This window comes from Rhagoletis zephyria, unplaced genomic scaffold (assembly GCF_001687245.7).
Source record: "Rhagoletis zephyria isolate East Lansing unplaced genomic scaffold, Rhagoletis_zephyria_1.1 Rzeph_scaffold_00638, whole genome shotgun sequence".
NCBI classification, from domain to species: Eukaryota; Metazoa; Arthropoda; class Insecta; order Diptera; family Tephritidae; genus Rhagoletis; species Rhagoletis zephyria.
The window spans coordinates 64,487-79,980 of NW_016157722.1; the positions used below are offsets into that span (position 1 = coordinate 64,487).

General features: G+C 37.9%; 1 protein-coding gene across 2 annotated transcripts in view; it reads right to left on the reverse strand.

Moving 5' to 3' along the window:
• Positions 1–3,117: 3,117 nt before the first annotated feature.
• Positions 3,118–15,494, reverse strand: part of m (zona pellucida domain-containing protein miniature) — a 67,212-nt gene continuing 54,835 nt past the window's right edge. Inside the window, exons 2-6 of one of the 2 annotated variants that reach the window (XM_017613275.1) lie at positions 13,726–13,879; positions 13,506–13,633; positions 10,618–10,765; positions 9,945–10,067; positions 3,118–4,559 (exon numbers count right to left, since the gene is read on the reverse strand). In XM_017613275.1, the coding sequence (XP_017468764.1) occupies positions 3,145–4,559; positions 9,945–10,067; positions 10,618–10,765; positions 13,506–13,633; positions 13,726–13,879 (1,968 nt within the window). In that variant the 3' untranslated portion in view covers positions 3,118–3,144. The remainder of the gene's footprint in view (positions 4,560–9,944; positions 10,068–10,617; positions 10,766–13,505; positions 13,634–13,725; positions 13,880–15,494) is intronic. The other variant, XM_017613274.1, reaches the window with a different exon arrangement.

Sequence of the window (15,494 nt, forward strand, 5' to 3'; positions counted from 1 at the left end):
AACAAGGGATTGCATTCTTGCCCTTTCTCTGTCCTTCGTAAATGCAACCTTTTGTAAGGGAGTGTCAAACCGCAGCTGTCAATAATTATCTAACCTTGTATTATTGAATCATGGTATGTAAATACCAAGGGACGGTCGTTCGGTTGGCGAGGAAACTGCACTGCTTTGCAACTAGCAGCAAATATGTATATCGATAATGCAGTGCCCCGGTATAAACTTAGAACGTAGTATGGTTTTAGGATCATAATTGCTACCATGATGGGCAGCACTTCATACTTACGAGTAAAACGTAGTATGAATTTAGGCTGGGCGTGTAATCCAACCCTGTACAGACCAGTATTACCAGAAATTTAATCCATTTAGGGCCGGAATCTTCAGAAAAGAGTGCTAGAAAGGACTAAATACAAAAAATAGAGCTAAAAAAGAGCTAGTTTCATTACTCTTCAATTAAACATATTTTTTTTTGTTTATTTTAGAATGAATTTCCGAAAATTTATTTGTTTAGGTACACAGGCGGGTACAGGTAAACAAAAGTTCTGAGCTTCATACTCGAAAAAGAAAACAAAAAAATATGCAGATACATTACGAGTTCATTAATTATACTAGTTTACACGAAAAAAGGACCTCGCAAAAAAAAAATATTTTTTTAGACTAATTTGGGTCGCTAAACATGAAATAAAAGTGCTGAACACATTGAATTATTTCCCAAGAAAATTGTTTTAGATGACAACTAATCATCTTTGCACACCTTTCAAAAGATATATTTAGCCTCATTGCTTTGATATATTTTTTGTGTCAATTGGAATAGTCTTTTTTAGTTCCAGGCGTATAAATTCGAAACATAAGGAAATTTTCATGTTTTTTCGAAAATTGTTCATTTTTGTTCATTCCTTTTAGTTGATAAATTTTGTAAAAAAAAATTACTAAAAAAAGCTAGGAATAAGGACAATTTTATAATGAAATTATGAAGTATAAGAACGGCCAGATCGGAAAGAAAATGTTAAACTTTTGAGAAATTTAATAAAGGCGGCCAATTTCAATTTTTACTACAAACACTCTTTCAGTTGAAAATGTGTTTGCCCAAACAAACAGCAGTAACTAAGAAAACTAGTTTTTTTTAGATTTTTGGAGCCTCGAAAGGCTGTTTTAAATTTAAAAGGTTTAAAAAGAGAGCTAGGTGCTAAAATCAAATTTCTGAGGCAATTTAAATCAAAAAGAGCTAAATCTCGCCCCAAAAGCACCAAAATGGCAACACTGGTACAAACCACTCGCAATAACAGGACAACGCCCGTGGAGGGCGAAAAGAAATACGTTAGTTGCTTTCCTCAACGTAGAAAATGTTTTCATGAATGCTTACCCATAATCTTTGTTAAGCTCTTTTTTAAATCTTAAAACACACAATTTTCCGAGAACATAAACTCACTTCTCAAAGCTGCGATCGACAATTTTTTTTCGAAATTTGCTTTGAAAATTGCCCATCATCTTGAAAGAAAAATTGCTTTAAATTTAAACCCGTAAATTCCATAAAATCTCGTTTTAATGATGAAAAAATTTTTGGTAGTTTGAAAACTGATTTGGTAGGCTTTTTGGTACCTAATAATAATCTCTAGTGGCACCACTGACGAGTAGGACCATATGCAGTATAGCGTATGATCAACATATGCATATATGTATATCTTGCTCGTATTTCATAAAAAAACCATTGCACATTTTATTTTGACCATTCACTACTAGTTTATTTATCCATCGATTTTCATTGTTAGTAGCTTGATTTTTTTTTTTGTAATATAACAGCTTTTAATACAAATAAAAAAAAATCAAGAGATTTGTTATTTTTTTCATTTTTTCCTTGTTAAAGTTTAAATTTTTTCTTTATAAAAATGGAGATATCTTGAAGAAAATGACCTCATCTGGAAAAACGGTATACAGATCAATAATCTACGATCCAATATTAAGTTTAGGTTTTTTTGTCATTTCAAAACCTTTTAACTCAAAAAATGCGTAAAGGATTGAAAGTCACGGCTGCTTTTTTTTAATTATTTTTATTTTATTTATAACTTAATTTTATTATTTTGTTCATTCTCGTCATAATCATAGTATTCAATTACAACTAAAATAATTTTAAATAAATAATATAAACTGACTTATGTGTTAATTTAAATTTTCATGTGTGTTGAACTTTCATTAGTGTCGATTAAACAAAAGATGAAAACAAACTAAATTTTGACTTTAAATTCACACTCTTCATTTGCCTTTAGATGCTAACCTAAATTAAGATTTTGAAGTTAACAAAAAAATATTGCATTCAAATTTCTTAAATTGCAAAAGTTTTAGAATTATGTGCTTACAATTATTAATCAGCTTAGAAATATTCATTAAAGAAGATTTATGTTCTTTATAGAATGTGAAGATCTGTATAGGAAATAAGCATATATAAATAAATACAATAAATAGTGCTAAAATAAATACATACATATGTTTGTGTATAAGCATGTTTTTGTTTAAGAATTATATAAGAATTGGTTTAAGTTTTATTTTTTTTTATTTAACAAATAATAACTTTATACTAAAAGGAAAGTAAATGCACCTAAGAGCACCGAATTATGTATGCACTTACTATCTGTATTGGAAAAAAGGAAGTGCGAGCGAGTAGAAGCTGAATTAATCGAATATTTGTAGAACGTCTTTAAATGAGTGTACTTAAGGAGCGTATGTATGTATGTATGTATGTATGTATGTATGTATGTACTATGTAAATAGTAGTTCAGTGATTTGCTATTGCAGTGCTGCCCGAAAATGTTTCTTAACAACATTAACTTCGTCTATAACCAAGTAGAATAAAAAAAAAAAGCAAAAAACCAGTTAAAAAATAAAAAAAAAACAATACTACAAAATAGTACTCAATATAGGCGTCTGTCTTTGAGCTTTTCTCCGCTTTTTTCTTCGTGTGTTTTCTTTCAGTCTAAGTTGACGTATTGATCCGGAAACGGCCATCAGCGCATATCTATGTATTTTGTAAATATTTGCGTAGCCCTAATTTTGAATTTTCTATAAGAACTTCTGTAATAAACGTCTAGTTGACCTCATTTAGACAGTTCCCGATACTTATCTCCAACTCCGACAATTTCGCTACATCGCAACTCTCTACTGCACGGTTTCGTGCGCCACCGCTACCGTCCCCGCTGCGGCTGCTGCTGCCGCAACTGTGCCAGCACTAATTTGCTGTCGTTCGTGTTGTTCCTGCAAATGTCGCATACGGAAAAGTCGTAGAGTCATCCAAGAGGCGAATGTACCAGGCGCCGGTATTGGAGTTTGCTTTTCGAGCGCCTCCTTTTGCAGCTGATAACGATAGAGCAATGAACCGGCGATTAGCGCAGATACAATTGTTGCCGAAATGACGACAATGAAGAGTATGCTGAAGCCAGGCACCGGCATGCAAATGCCATATACCACCTCCTCACTTATTTTGCCCTGAAATACGGTGACCGCTTCCTGTTTCGAATCTGGCGAGAAGGCAAGATCAGCTTCCGAGATGACATCGTACAGACCGCTAACACCTACGTCCGCGCTGCGCACCTTGCGATCGGAAATGACGATCGATCGTCGTCGACGACGTGTCGACTTCGTTTCGTCACTACCTTGCTCAGTGTGATTCGACTTATGCTTGAGCAGCTCATCGTTTGCCTCATCGAGGTCAATGTGATCTTCGCGTGGCCGCTTCAGTGCTTCCGCTTGAGGACGATAAATGGGATGTGTCGCATCATCATTGGATTTCGGTTCTAGCGAACGTGGCCCGGCCATGGGCACACCCATGCGCTTTTGCGCCTCCAATTGACGTGGTCCATGTGGGAATTTGCCGCTCTTCTTCAATTCCATATATTGAGCTTCATCCAAATCGGCTAATTCGTCTTCGCCGAACAGCGAATCCAGATCGGAATCTTCAGGCTCTTCGTGTACCGGACGCGGCGAGAGATTGGCATTGGCATTCTTTTCATGCAAATTAAACTGATCGAGTATGTTGGCAATGCCGCTGTTGATCGATGACAGCTGTTTGCGATTGTGTATGATGTCATCGTAGAAGATATCGTGATCGATTGCGCCATCACCGCCCATACCAACACCAACGCCACCGCCGCCACCGCCACCACCACCGCCACCGCCACCACCACCCAAAGGCATGCCGCCCAGTGCCGGTTGTTGCCCGCCGCCATGTATGCCATGTCCCATCTCTTGACTTAGTTCGTTCTGGTTACCCAAAGCGTCGTTCATAAGCACATCCTTGCGCTCGTTAACGCTGCCGGTGAGCTGACAGTGATCCAGACAGCCATGGCGGCAAATTTCTACCTTGCATTTAATGTGCACGCTCAGCGCATCGGGGAATTTGAAGGCATGGAAGAAGGCATAGGTTATGACGGTGGCGCGCTCATCGGGCGCGCGCGCCTTCAGAAAGCGTGAGATCATTTTCGGGCGTAGTACGCAGCCGAATTCATCGGAGAGATTGATAACATGACCGGAACCATCTGAAGCGACACACGACTTGACGCGCATATCGAATTCACCTACAAGAATGAGTGGAGAAGAGAAAAGGTTTGGTTTAGAAAAAGAGAAAATTTTGGAGCACAATAAATTTAAATTAAGAAATGTAAGTTTTTTATTTGGTACGGATGCAAAAAAAAAAGTACACCGGTTTTCAAAGAACAACACTTTTTTGTATGACTAATGAATGTGAAGAACAGTTGCAAATTATAAATACAAAAAAAGGTGTCAAAATTGTTATCTTATCACCGGAAATTGGTATACTCTTTCGTATCTATGAATGTATGTAAATTTTAAAGACTTGTAATGTGCCACTGATTATTGGTAATTGTCTGCTATAACATGTCTAATCAACTATTTACCCACAGATATTTAAAAGATCAGCGCATGCCTGTTTAGAGTCAGTATCGCTTAGTGCATTGCAACGGGTAGCTGGCGTGGTCTAACATGAAGGTTTCACTTTTGTTTATATTAAGCAGCATCTGCTTAGCAGAATGCTACCAATTGGGTTCGTCAGCGAGTAGTGCTAATGAATTTGAATATCCAAGGCTTGACTTCGCTTCCTATGTTGCCATAAGGGACCTTCTTTCACGGCTTCTTACCAACAAAAATAATAACAATAATGACAACAATGTAGCTGTAACTGGCAACATTCCGAACTCCGTGGAAGCAGCAAATACCCCAGCTGAGTTCGAAGTAAATTCTCCCGTTAACACAGATACCGAGTCACAGTTTGTCGTTGCGCAACCGCCAAATGAAAATAGTGTTGGCTCAGTTCTAGATTTTCCAGTCGAACCTCCATTTCTTGAAAAACAAACTCAAGGCAGCCAAGAGGGGCCACTAATTCCAATTGATTTTGAAGCTGTTAATACTAACAACAATCAACCATTGTCTCCTCCATCGCCACCGCTTCAAAACCAAATTGGTGTGTTTCCTGAATTTCCAGTAAATCAAGATGCACCAGCATCGATTTTATCCCCATTGCCTACGAATCAAAATCGTCCGAGACCACCAAGCTCATCGATAAGCGCGGCTGTTCAGCCTGTGTTGCCCATCTCTAATAGCCAGAGCGTATCGTATCCAGCTGGTGAGTCCAACTCTATACTGGCACAATCACCACAAGCTCCTCAACCACCACAAGCTCCCCAAACACCAAGTTCCATTGAAAGTTTTCCAACACCGCCACAAATTTCCAGCCGACCTCAGGAATTTCCAACGCCACCACAATTGTCAAGCAACGCAGAAAATAATTCCATACCAGCATCGAATTCCAATTCAAATCGCCCAATACCGCCAATAAATTCTCTTCCAAGTCGTCCAAATTCAGCTTTGCCTAGCCTAGCGTATCTTCTGTCAACTTTAAATCAGAATGGCTCGATTCCATCAGCGCCTCACGCGCCTTTTTTGGGTTAAGTGAAGCCGAGACCTCCACGTTCGGTCGTTCAATTGTAGGCTTTTTACCATAACAGATAATCGTTTCAATAAATTCTTGTAGTCTTTGGAAATTTTTATTTAAAAAAATGGAAACCACGAAAATTATAAAGTTTGCATTTTGAAATCTTCGAACTTAAGAAAAGTGCCTTTAGTTTACCAAATAAATTATACATTTTCGAGTTTTAAAATAAAAATTTCTTCTAAGCCGGTTATGTGTGCATGTCTTGCCTGGTTGTTTAATTATCAGAATCTTAAGATCCAAGTTGCTAAAGATCTTCTTTTGTCAATACTAATAGAAACAACGTGTGAAGAAAATAGCACGTAGATTACAGAAGTACTTAACGTCCTTTGTATCACCCTTAAAATTCTCATTTCTAATCCTTGCGAAGGTCGGTTAGAAGCACGAAAAGTGTTTTGTTGTCTAGTCGTCTTTAAGGAATGATTGGTACTGATAGCTTTGAGGCAGAAATAACTCAAAGCTGCGCTTCCAGTCAAAGAAAATCCGAGGTATTCTTATCTTTGCAAGCGAGGACTTTGACGTCCTATTACCATATATTCCTCAATGTCTTCATTTCCATAGTCCGAGTTTCCATAATTTCCAATAAGTTGCTATGTTAAAATCCGCATGGTTTGATTCTGTCAACGAAAGGCACACCAGCAACTCCATGGGCGATTCGAAGAAGGCCCTGAATTTCGGGATTCTCAATTTCTTCATGCGCGCCTAGTCAGCTTTCTCCGTTTCATTGCCGCGCCAGCGACCCGTACTTGACTCGTTTCTTCCCTTGTTGGCCACTGTGTTGTTTGACCAGAACTTTTGGCATAGGTCGATCGAGCATCGTAATGAGATGTCGGTCCGTCTTTAGGAAGAATGGTGGATCTCTCGTTCTAATTAATATTTTTTTTTTTTGCAACGAAACTGATCTCTAATAGACAGACAGACCCTGAAGTTGGATTCCGTTGTACTGATTCATTCTAACGTTCTTTTCTGAGGTTGTCTGCAAACAGTCAGCTCAGAGACGGCACTCAGTTGGCTACCAGTATCTTTCTGCTCATATACATATTGTCCCCTCCATATGGACACATAATTTCTGCGTCACTTTAATTATGCCTGTTTTCTCATGCGCAGAAAGGCACAGACGCTTGCACGCCTTTAAAATGGAGAAAGGCGTCGTTCTAGTCGCTTCCTGGCCAACACTTAACTGATAAGATAATGCTGTACTGTATAGCGGTGGAGAAAACTATACTGACGGGTCCAAAATAAACTGCGGTGTAGGTGCGGGGGTGTTCCTCAGATACTGAATGCCTCTCTCTCGTTCCGCCAACTGAACTTTGCTAGCATCTACCAAAAGGAAGTGCTGGGAATTGAGAGGGCCAGGAAAGTACTAGAAACCAACTGCATATAAGTACGTAAAGCATACATTTTCTCAGATAGCCAAGCGGCACTTCTGGCACTTACTTGCCTCACCGGTAAAAAAGTTCAAAATATTCTGAGATTGCAAATTGCAAAGTTAAGCTCGACGGCCGAATAGACATATCTCTCATCGCCAAAATCACTCATTTGTGGAGTCCCAAGGCACACTTTTTTAATATGTATTGAGAAGGCACTTTTCACCGGCGGATATGCCTCTTTGGGACTCTTTTCAGAGCCTCCCTAGAAGCATAAGCTCACCGTACAGGGAGTCCCAATCGTGCACTGGAGATGTAATTTTGCTTACCAATATCAAATTTTTGAACTGTCTGTTTTGTCCATTATGATAGTGATATTTAATGATACATTTGAAAATTTAATATGTGGTAGTAAAAACGCTTTCATATAAAAGCTCACTGAATAGCCACCGATTTACACATCATTTATTACTACGTATGTATTGCTTTCTTTTCGTGCGTGCGCTATTCGCTTGTGGCATTGTTTGTTAGCTTGAAACATGATTATACTTCCGTTCATGCCACACAATTTCTGGCACACCACTTATTAACAGCCACCTGGAGAGTCTCTATACTTATATGCAACACAGAAAAGAGAAAAAAAAACCACATGAAAGCGCCGTGAAATCCACTCATTAATTGTAGACAACTCGGCGCCACAGGCATTGGCTGTGATATGTATGTACATATGTTTGTGTGCTTATGTAAGTAAACTTCCTACTGCATATAGTATATAATGAGAATGCGAATTATGTACATACGCATATGATTGAGGCACAATGGTGATGGAGCGCTTGATGTCGGTGGCCACATACCTTCACTGTGCCATATGCACTTTTGTAAGTACCCTGCAGCGGAAATACTAGTCCAGAACTAGTGAGTTAACCAGTTTTCGGGAGTCGAATACCGGTACCTTGCAAATCTACCAGCCATGCTTTCCACTGTCGCATTTAACATGGAGTTGTCCTAGGAGGTGACAATTGACTCCCGCTGCGTAACTTTTCACTAGTACTTGTAGTAGTAACATGTAACCTGTAACCGAACCACTTTTTTTCGTTGTGCACTTCACAGATACTTTTTTAAAATTAAAAAAAACGAAAGTAAAGATTTTAAATTGTATGTTCTTCTGTATAGTGAGATTTGAACTCGAACACTTTCGGCCGCAACTAATTCAGCCAGCATCTTTGCGCACTCAGCTACAGGCACAACGTGCAAGTGTGCTTTCAAATGTTCGCTTTGAATCAAGCCAGGCGACGATTTGTTCAAATTTAAATTTGTCTTTGCTATTGTCTTTGCTATTTATTTTCCTGTGATCGAACATACGAAAGCTGCAGCGTGACGTTGTTTGAAATTTTATTATTGGGCTGAACTGATTCTTGATAATTTTAACAAAATTGTCATTTAAACGCGCTATATCTCAGTCGTTTGTGTATCGATCGATTTGAAATTTTCACACAATAAACTACAAACTATTCCAAAGAATTTAAGTTTAACACCACTTCTTAATACTTACTACAAATAAAACTACACGTTTATAACTTTTTTATGAGAATTAAGAGGGTGTTTGTTTTCAAATGCAAAAGTTGTGTTATAAAATTTGAAATAAATTTTTTGTTTTAAAACAGTGTTGTAGATGACTATGTAGGGAAGTTTTTGCGAAAGTTTCAAAATTAAACATCAAGTAGTTGCAAAGTTATAACAATATTATTATGACTCACACGGTTAGCAGATTAGCGCGCTGCGCTCTAAAAGCCTTTATAACTCAGAAAAGTAAAAAAGTCCGTTTTTATTAGTGATTTATATGTAAAAAGACTTGATCTTTCGATTGAGATAACTAAAAACAATATTAAAAATTACCATAGTTCAGAAAAATTACAAATAAATTTTCGTTCAGAATTTTCACCATGAAAACGGGAAAATTTTGGAAAACGCATAGTGCCATCGCATAGCCCGTATAAAAATCTATAGAAATCATAGTTTTCGAATTATTTTTCCTATTTTCTGTCTGCTTCGCAGCTAGTCGAAAAGTAGCTTGTTTTGCACCGCTCAGGGCGCTGGGACATTTGACGTGAATTGCCCCCAAAATAATTTAAGAAATAGTAGTTATGTAAAAAGGGGTATCTACATATGTATTGCTTTATTTTGGTAATTATCAGTCCGATATTTGCTAGGTGGTCACACGAGGGAAACAGAACATAGATAAGTATTCAACATTTATTATTTGTATTTAAATGATAAATAACAAAATGCTTTATGTAATAAGGGAGCACTATTATAAGGAAACGGCCAATAACCTTTAGAAAGTGCAATATGTAACCAATAGCTCGATTTATTATTACCTGGAGCATAACAGGCAATTGGAACTAGTAATGTAACTAGTACGAAAACGACAATTGTCTCCGAACCCGCTGCAGGGTATGTACGCTTATACGCACACAGAAGAATATATGCGGGAAGCCTTTCTCGTATTAAATACCTACTACTTTATTGCTCATTTATCGTCCCTGTTATTAACTGTTTGCCTGATCGTACATTTAATGGTAACTTACCGCGATAATCGTTGATGGCAACCACAAGTGTAAGTGTAGAACCTAGTGGCACAATGCCGCTAACTGGCGGTGCCCATGGGCCTTTGCCATGCTGTATCTCCATCCAGCAGTCAACATTATCACCTTGAAGAGAGATAGAGAGAAATGATGTTGGGTGAGAAAGGTGTGAAAAGGTGTGTGTAAAGTTAAGTGTAACTTTTAATATTTACAATTTGATATACATATCTGTGGTCATAAGCAATAACCGCCTAAGTCGAAAAACCTGAATTCGAAACAAAAAACATTTTAAACATTTGGATTGTAATGTTAACCTTATGGGGAAACCAGAATATATTTTCGTCTATAACTTTGTTAATAGCCCAGCTGGCTAGATGGGGATTTCACATACACGTGGAATAGTACTTACGATAGCATATATAACTAAATTTTTTCTTAAGTCGACTTAGGCGGTTATTGTTTATGACCACAGATATTATTTACATAATTACGGCTCTATTTATTGTAGTTTGAGCGAACTTTGTACATATGTATGTACATTAGACTGTCCCAAAAAAATATGGGAAAAAATTTGTGTGCAAATTTTGATATGCATACCCTCTGTATCTGTGCTTTTTGCCTAAACAGCATATAATAATATTTATTTTATTTTTTAGAAATATTTGCTTTAACTCACCACGAAAATCCAGTTGTATGACATCCAAATCGGCAATAACCATTGGTGGTTTCGATGCGGTCTTTTCGTAGTCATTGAACCATTCGCAGCGCAAGCGCTTTGCTTCATCCCAGACTTCCAGCAAATCTTTGTCATATTGCACAACCACCTACGAATAGATAAAAAAATATTTCATTATTATCATATAATTCACAGTCCTGTTTATGTATTTATTATCATAGCAAGAAGTTGGTGCGTTTACTTTCTTCAAATTGTATTGGCCCTAGGCTGATTACAGAGTGAGCGACTTTTTACATTACTACATAAACGGTAGGGGCGATTTACGCGTCGGCTGTTTTCAGCTTTTATTAATAAGTAGCTTAATTGACCATAATTTTAATACATTTCCTATGGGAATTAACTGTTTTTTGTTTAAACCAACTGAAGTCGCCACTTGCGGCTGCCGATAAACCTGCGATTTAATGTTTTACAACCTTCACCAGCGCCTTGGGCTTTATAAGTAGATTTGTGCAGAATATGCTGGATATTTTCATCAGGGTCTATTGACACACAGCTCAGCCAATTTTTTTAAGGGAAGCCCTATTCTCACTGCATGTTTGCTAGCGATTGTGTGCCTTGATTGAAACTCGTATTCCATGTTTGCTAGATTTTGCCCTGCCACCCAACTGCCTATGCTGGCCATCTATGCACCAGTCGACAAAACCACTGGTGCTTTTGTGCGGGTGTCTTTAGCGATCGATCCCATGGCAACGGCTAGCTAATTTCCAACAACAGAATTCGGTGCCTCGTCATCGGTACCACTCAACCAACACCTGATAACTCTGCATTGCCGTCATAGAGTGGACAAAAAAAGTGCAGGATTTGTACACTTATATATCCGCATATTATTCCCGGTTTCTGTTGAAGAGTCTCTTGTAAGTGTAGTAGAATCCCTGCTACCCAGTAATGATCATGTAATCGATTTGTTTATTTTTGTCAATAGAATAATGTGCTGCACTTGTGCTATTCCTTCAATAGAAACAGGCTAAAATATTTATTAAACTTCTTTGAATGAATTACTGAAAAATAAATTTTCTTTTAACTATATCGACTGCTGAGTGGAAGATCGACTTATCTCGGCAGCCAGTTGGAAAACGCCCTATTTCAAAAAAACTTTTCAACAATGCCCTCTTTCAGAATTACATTGATAAACACTCCATCTCAGAATTCGGTACAAAAATGCCGTTTCTTACCTGAAAATCTACTGAGATAGGGCGGTTTTGAATTGGCAGCTGAGATAGAGCCTTTTTGAACCGAATTCTGAGATAGGGCGTTCTTGAGAAGTTTTTTGAGATAGGGCGTTTTCGAACTGGCTGCCAAGATAGGTCGATATTCCACTCAGCAGTCGATACAACACCGCCAAGAGGCTGAAAATGCTTTTGAAGAAGCTTTCTGTGTGAACAGTTTTACACGTAACTGTACCATTTCCTACGTGTACTTAATAACAATTGGAGTGATTGACTCGGGTTTTCCAAACCGGTTTCTATTGTTTTTTTATGTCTATAGAGGTTTTGGTTTTTTTTGAAATTTTGGTTTTTCGAATATCAAATAAACCGGATTTTTTTATCGCACAAACCGTTTTTTCATTCCATACAAATCTCGACCTCTCAATAACAGTTTTGAGTTTTTCGATGTTTTCAAGACTTTTTCCACTTTAAGGACAACCAACACATAGATTAGGTTAAGTTAGGTTATGCTATGTCTCACATAGCGTTTACGACCTATAAATCTATTCTCTTAGCAAACAATGCTTTGTTAGCAATCCTATCAGGAGTCTCGTTCTTCTTGTTGGTATTAGCAAATCAGTAACTATCATAAAAAGTACACATACAGGTCGATTCTGAACAGAAACTCTCTGGGGGTTTTCTCTCTTTTCCCTTTCCTCCTATCATGAATAAAAATTCCTTGATGATTTTTTATATTAAATGGCGGAGTTGAGCTCTCAAAAAAGTTCAAACGGCTTTTTCGAAGTTCGAATTTCCTCCTCCCAAATTTTTGGCTAAAATGCTACTCCCTGGAAGTTAATTATTGGAAGATTTTTTTTTCGGTAGAAACAAATTTCCGGAGAACGAATTCCCCGGAAGTATGAAGAATTGGGCTGATAATTTTCGGAAGTCTGCAACCCTAAACGCTTGGCAGATATTTTGATGTCCTCAAGAGGAATTGGTATATTCGTCATTAGTGAGGCGCCTAAGAGGATGCTCGTCAGTTCTCCCATTACCTTCCACACGGTTTTAGCCACAGCTAGCCTTCTTATAGCCTCCTTATAGTCCGCGACGGTGATCGAATTTCTTTCATATGAAAGTAGAGCCTTAACGGCCGCCTGGCGGGTTAATTTGATGTAGTAGGGAACCCCTAAACAGTTATATCATATTTGATTACAAAAAATGGCTTAAACGTTTTCTACGTTTTTGAAAGCTATTCTCCTCCAATTCGTGTTCTCCTTCTAGATGTTGTGACAAAAATGGAGAGATTTAGAGAAGAAGCTTTTTTATGGCTATTATATGCTATGGTGTGCCGAGGGGAGACCGCTATTTGAAAAAAATAACCTATTTTGATGTTGCTTGGACCAGAAATTGAACCATGCGCCTCCCCAGTGGCATTCGATTTTTTTGCAGACTTTAATGAACTTCTTTTATCAGTATGATAGGCGATATGACTCTTACTTATCGCTGTGTGAGATTTTCAAGACCTTACTTCAATGTTTCGCAAATCATGACTGTCTTTGCGAAGACTTATTATTGATTTGCATTGCATGTAAATACATCCTAAGTGCTAATTGGGGCGCAAAAGGCACTCATCACACAACCCTTTGACTCTGTTTTATTTTTCACAACAATTCAACTCACCGTATTTTCATAAAACTGTCCATGCAAATCGGGTTTCGTGCCGCAACGTGAGTACGATATCCGAAAAGAAAAGAACGTTTTGCCCGTCGATGGCGGCACATAAACGCAGCGCGGATCACTGTGTTGCCCTATGGTAAGAATAAAAAAATGTATGTCAGTTATTCGATATAATATGTATATGTATATACTCATGCCAATACTTTTAATCATTTCTTTTTACCTTTTGAACTGACGATGCCCTCGAATGGATGTGAAAATGTCAAATGTACATCCATGTGATCCTTACCGCACATCACTTCTAAAGACACTATGTTTGGCATTCCCTCTGGCCGTTCCATGGGCCACAATTCATTACCAGCTAAGACTAAACTAAACTGCAAAGAGAGAAAGACCACAAGGTAGATGGCATAAGAAGAATATTAAATAAACAAACCAAAAAAAAATCAATCACTTAAAAGAGGTTGATAAGGGGGTAACATGATTTAAATGTGTGTTAATGCTGGAAAAAAAATGTGTAAAATTTTAATTAATATTATTCACACGACTGCTGGTGCGGAAAGTGCGCGCCACAAAGCCGGCAAAGATGCCCCGGGAATACTCAACCCACTGGCATTCAGGCATTGTGGCACTTCGGCATGCAGACATTCAGGCATTTAGGCGCGCCCGCATTGTCTTGTGTGTCAGCTTAAGTTGAGCGCTGCAGTTGGCGGCCGGCCGGGTAGTGCAGTGAGCCAAAGGCTGCCTGCCAGCCGCGCGCAGGCCGTCAGATTGCCACCGCGCGCATGAATGAGTGTTAAGTGAGTAGCATGCCAGCGAATGAGTGAGCCGGTAAGTGCAGCGATTCTTGGTGAATGTGGCAACTGTGTCTTGACCCAATTTCGCATGCTACCTACCGCTTGCAATGCGCTCGCGCTGCAACATTTTTTCCGCAACATTTTTGCTGCCTGATTATAAATTAAAAGAATATTAAGCGCGTGTAAAAGTGTACTGCAGCAAAAAAAAAAAACACAAACAAAAATGAGGAAAACACTTGGCCTGACTGGAAAATAGGAAAATGGTTTGGAAAAATATTCTTTTCAATGTATGTATGTAANATTGACTTTGGAATCGATTTTGTTATCGATTTTGTAATCGATTTTTCGATAGATTTTGTAATCGATTTTTTATCGATTTTGTAATCGATTTAGTTAACGATTTTGTTATCGATATTTTTATCGATTTTGTTATCGATTTTATTATCGCTTTTGTTATCGATATTTTTTTCTTACCACGTATTCTACGTTTAAATTTAGCGGGTGTATCTCCGATACAGCCTGCAGACCAAGACGAAGGCGCTGGACTGTTCCTTTTTTTGGTTCCTTTACTTATTTAAAGTGGCATGAAAAAGGATGCTTTCAATTGTAAAACCACTGTACATGTACTATGTAGCTAATAAGCATACCTACTTTTACTTTTGCAATTAAAAATATGAGTCTAAAGAAAATATGACCCAGAAACCTGTTTTTTTTGTTAATATTTATCTTTGAGTGAGTAGTATGTATGTATTATTTGAATGTTCAAAGGGTAGAGCTTTGGCCGTGAGAAATGCATATGTACACCCAGAGTCTCATTCGCCAGCAACAGATTTAGGCGCTGATGTTACCACACTGCAGGCTAAGAAAATGTAGGTATTCAGCAAAAAAAGCCACTAACTTTAGAGAAAAAAATTGATTTTTTATTAGAATTCTAATATATGCATGTAGTTTTCTTATGCTTCTCAAATCAAAAATCTTGGTATAGAGACATTTAAGAACAACTACAAAAGCAGTAGGAAAGCGCTAAACTAAATTCTGCGTTATTCTGTATCGCAGTATCTAACGATAAGGAAATTTTAATTATCACATTACTTCGAGAACTAATTTAAAGCACACCTAGGCCCTTAATCTTGCGTTCTCTGTTATACAAAGCGGATCGTGAGAACTCTCCTACTCAAACCATCGTTTCCTACTT